This window comes from Schistocerca piceifrons, chromosome 3, assembly GCF_021461385.2.
Source record: "Schistocerca piceifrons isolate TAMUIC-IGC-003096 chromosome 3, iqSchPice1.1, whole genome shotgun sequence".
In the NCBI taxonomy this organism is placed as follows: domain Eukaryota; kingdom Metazoa; phylum Arthropoda; class Insecta; order Orthoptera; family Acrididae; genus Schistocerca; species Schistocerca piceifrons.
The window spans coordinates 866,140,547-866,144,044 of NC_060140.1; the positions used below are offsets into that span (position 1 = coordinate 866,140,547).

The 3,498-nt window shown below is 47.3% G+C and overlaps 1 protein-coding gene across 1 annotated transcript; it reads right to left on the bottom strand.

Moving 5' to 3' along the window:
* Window positions 1-2,080: 2,080 nt before the first annotated feature.
* On the bottom strand, window positions 2,081-2,782 carry LOC124789135. The gene has a single exon (XM_047256427.1). It carries the CDS (start codon window positions 2,780-2,782, stop codon window positions 2,081-2,083), a length of 702 nt encoding a protein of 233 aa, XP_047112383.1.
* Between the last annotated feature and the right edge of the window lie 716 nt (window positions 2,783-3,498).

Below are 3,498 nucleotides of genomic sequence, written 5' to 3' on the forward strand. Positions count from 1 at the left end.
AGCTCATGGAGAGATTTCGCAATTTTGCTGAAATTTCCAATGAAACGTCGATAGTACCCTATCAATCCTAGAAACCCTTTTAGTTCTTTTGTTGTTCTCGGCTGTGGGAAGAACTTCACCTTCTCCACCTTTGCCATATCCGGTGATATTCCCTTGTCCGTGATGCAATGACCTAGGAAGATTACCTCCTTCCTCAGAAATTCACACTTGTCCGGTTGCAACTTCAAATTGTGCTCTCGCAACCTGTCAAACATTTCCCGGAGTTTTTCGTTATGCTCCTGTAGGTTTTTCCCATAACATACTATGTCGTCCAAATAGACAAAACATTTAACACCTTGTAAACCTGCCAATACTGTGTTCATTAGTCTCTGGAAACATCCTGGGGCTCCTTTCAGTCCCATCGGCATTCTTTTGTATTCATAATGTTGATAGTTTGAGCTGAATGCCGTTTTCTCTCTGTCCTTCTCGTCCGTCAATATTTGATAGTACCCGCTTGCGAGGTCAAGCGTTGAGAAGTTCTTGGCTTGCCCTAATTGATCCAGGATATCGGAGATATTCGGCAGCGGAAATGCATCGCCTACCGTGATGTCATTTAATTGTCGGTAGTCCACTACTATTCTCCATTTCTGCTTGCCACTGGCATCTAACTTCTTTGGAACTAACAGTAACGGTGCGTTCCATGCGCTCTTGCTTTCGACAATTATGTCATCCTTCAGCATTTGTTCTATTTGCTCTTTTAGCACTTCCTTTTGCGCTTGAGGGATCCTGTACGGTCTAGCGTTCACTACCTTCCCCGTGTGTTCCGGCGCAATCGGTATGCTATGTTTCACTGCAGAAGTATAGGACAGTTTATCCCCTGGTAGATGAAATACATCTCCGTACTCCGTGCAGACCTCTGCTAGAGCGCTCTTTTCTTCGACGTTCAAATGATCCACTCTGAGTTGCCTTCGCAACACACTAGCACGACTTTCCGTCTTACCTACTGCATCAGTGCTGCATTTTACTTCGCGTACTTTCGCTATTCTTTCTAACTTTTCCGTTATTAATCTGACATTTCCTAGTCGAACTCTGTCCTCTGACACGTTCAATGCACTTACTATGCATTTCCCATTTCGCACTTTTACTAAGGACTCAGGTACATGCACCCCTTGTGCAATCTCCTGCCTCGGTATGACCATTTCTCTTTCGATTCCCCGTGGTATCTTTTCGTCCACTTTCAACAACATTATTCTTTCTTCCCGGGGCCCTATCTCCCCGCCTATTTCTGAATCTGCTTCTGTCTCTTGTCCCTTTGGTTCTTCCTCTTCCTCTTATTACTTTACCCGCATACTCCAACTTGACTCTATGCTGTGTTAAGAAATTTCTCCCTATCAATCCGTCGTACAGAATGTCTAGACCTCTACCGTACACGTGAAATTTCTGTCTCACCTTTTCAGATCCGTCTATACTTAAGTTTATTTGTACCGTGCCTATTGTGCTAACGGCTTCACTCGTTACACCTTTTAACCGAAGCTTTTCTGTTTCTTTGATCCCAAGCATACTCTTTACCGGAATACTCGTCCTCTTTAGCAAACACAATTGTGCTCCTGTGTCTATTAGTAACTTTAAATACTTCTTTAGTTCTACGCAGTACAATACGACCACGTCGTTTTCTGTTGCACAGTCGATTACCCTCACTGTGGGTTTACCTATCGCAACAAGGCGCGATGCGCGGCCTTGCCGCCTCTTAGTTTCCCTGTACCACCTTTCCTGTTTTACTCGATACTGGCACCCTGCCTTTTCTCCAGGCGTACCAGGACCCTTCGTGGCAATCCTTCGCGTAATGGCCCTGCCGCTTACACTTAAAACACGCAACATCTTTTACTCTTGTGCACGTAACTCTGCAGTTCCCTGGTAAATTACACTGTGGACATCTCCACTCTCGTAACCCTCCATCGGTTTCTCTGTGATTCCCTCTGAATTCCCTTACATCTATCGGGTGAACTTTCCTTAACCGCACCCTGCATTCCATGTCTGTGTGTCCCGGCTTGTCACACCCATAGCAAAAGTTTGTATATTCTTTACCCGTCATGGCTCGTACTCAATGCTCTGGCCTGCTTTTCCTACACTTGCTGGGTATGTGACCCCTCAGCCCACAATTGAAACATTTCAACTCTTTACTTTCTCTCACGTTTTTTACAGCTTCTTTATTTCGAGTGTATGTTACCCTCGAGGCTAGTCCCCGCTCTTTCATGGACAATATCGCACTCTCTTCCTGCAGTGCCAACTCCACTGCTGCTGCCAATGTAATTTCATCGCCTCTGCTTCTCACTATTGTTTGTATTCTGTCATTACTTAAACCCTGCATAAAGCACGCTCTTCCTAAGGAATCAACTAGTTCTATTGCACCTTTCACGTTTTCTCTGGCCGTAACTCTGTTTACCGCTTCTCGAAAGTCTCTCTGCATTTCATCAATTCTGCTTGCCCACATTGCTATCGGTTCCCCTTGTCCCTGTCTGGCTTGGAAAATTTTACGTGCGTAGTAGTCTATAGTACGCTTACTGGCATAATTTTCCTCTAAAACGCGTTTCACCTCTTGCCACGTACCTGTGCGTTCACGCACCTGCAACCTCGACCTGGCCTCACCGGTTATCTTTGCTTTAACGAACTTCAATAATGTTTCGTGTTCCTCTGGCTTTACTAATTCAAAAGCTGCATCTACATTTTCGATAAATTCTCTTAAATCCTTCTTGTTCCCTTCGAACACTTTCGACACAATACATAGGGCCTCCTTTACTGACATCTTACCACTAGTGGAGGATGACGCAACTTCATTAGTTAGGGGCATCTTAACTAAGTTAACACTTTACACAACAAAATACAATATTCTTAAGACAGTTTTACAAGTACAGCTTGTCTTGTGGTGCGCCGTCTGCTCTGTTGATCCGCGTCGTCCCGCGCTGCTCTGCGCTCTCTTTGTGCCCGCGCTGTCCCGCGCTGCTCCGCGCTGTCTCTGCGCCCGCGCTGTCCCGCGCTGCTGCGATGCGCCGGCCGCCGCTCTGCTGGGCTGTGCCGACCCCGTCGCTCTCCTCGGTTGCCGCTGCTACGGCTGCTGCCGCTTCTGCTGCTGCTCGGCCCAGACCCCCGGACTCGAACGCTGGCTGCTTAGGCACCTCTGTGCCTCGTCGCTCCGCGTCGCGCTGCCGCTGTCCTGCGTCGCCCTGCACCCGCGAGGACTACTTTTCTGGACTCTGACGTACTGGTGCTACTAATACTGAAAGTCGCGAGTCGCCACAGCTTCCTGCCAATTGCCACAGTCGCTGTAGCAAAATCTAATGGCTTCTGGAGGTAGGAGCCTATGCGCCTTTGTGATAACCCCACACCTGGCACCAAAAAGTTTTTATTTATGTCGCGTCCCAAGCGTGGGTATTGCGAGGGATTGAGCGACACGGTTCGTGGATGGGATTTTAGCCGGTTGACCTTAGTGAGAGGGAGACTTTTTGATCTGGCTAAGATGTA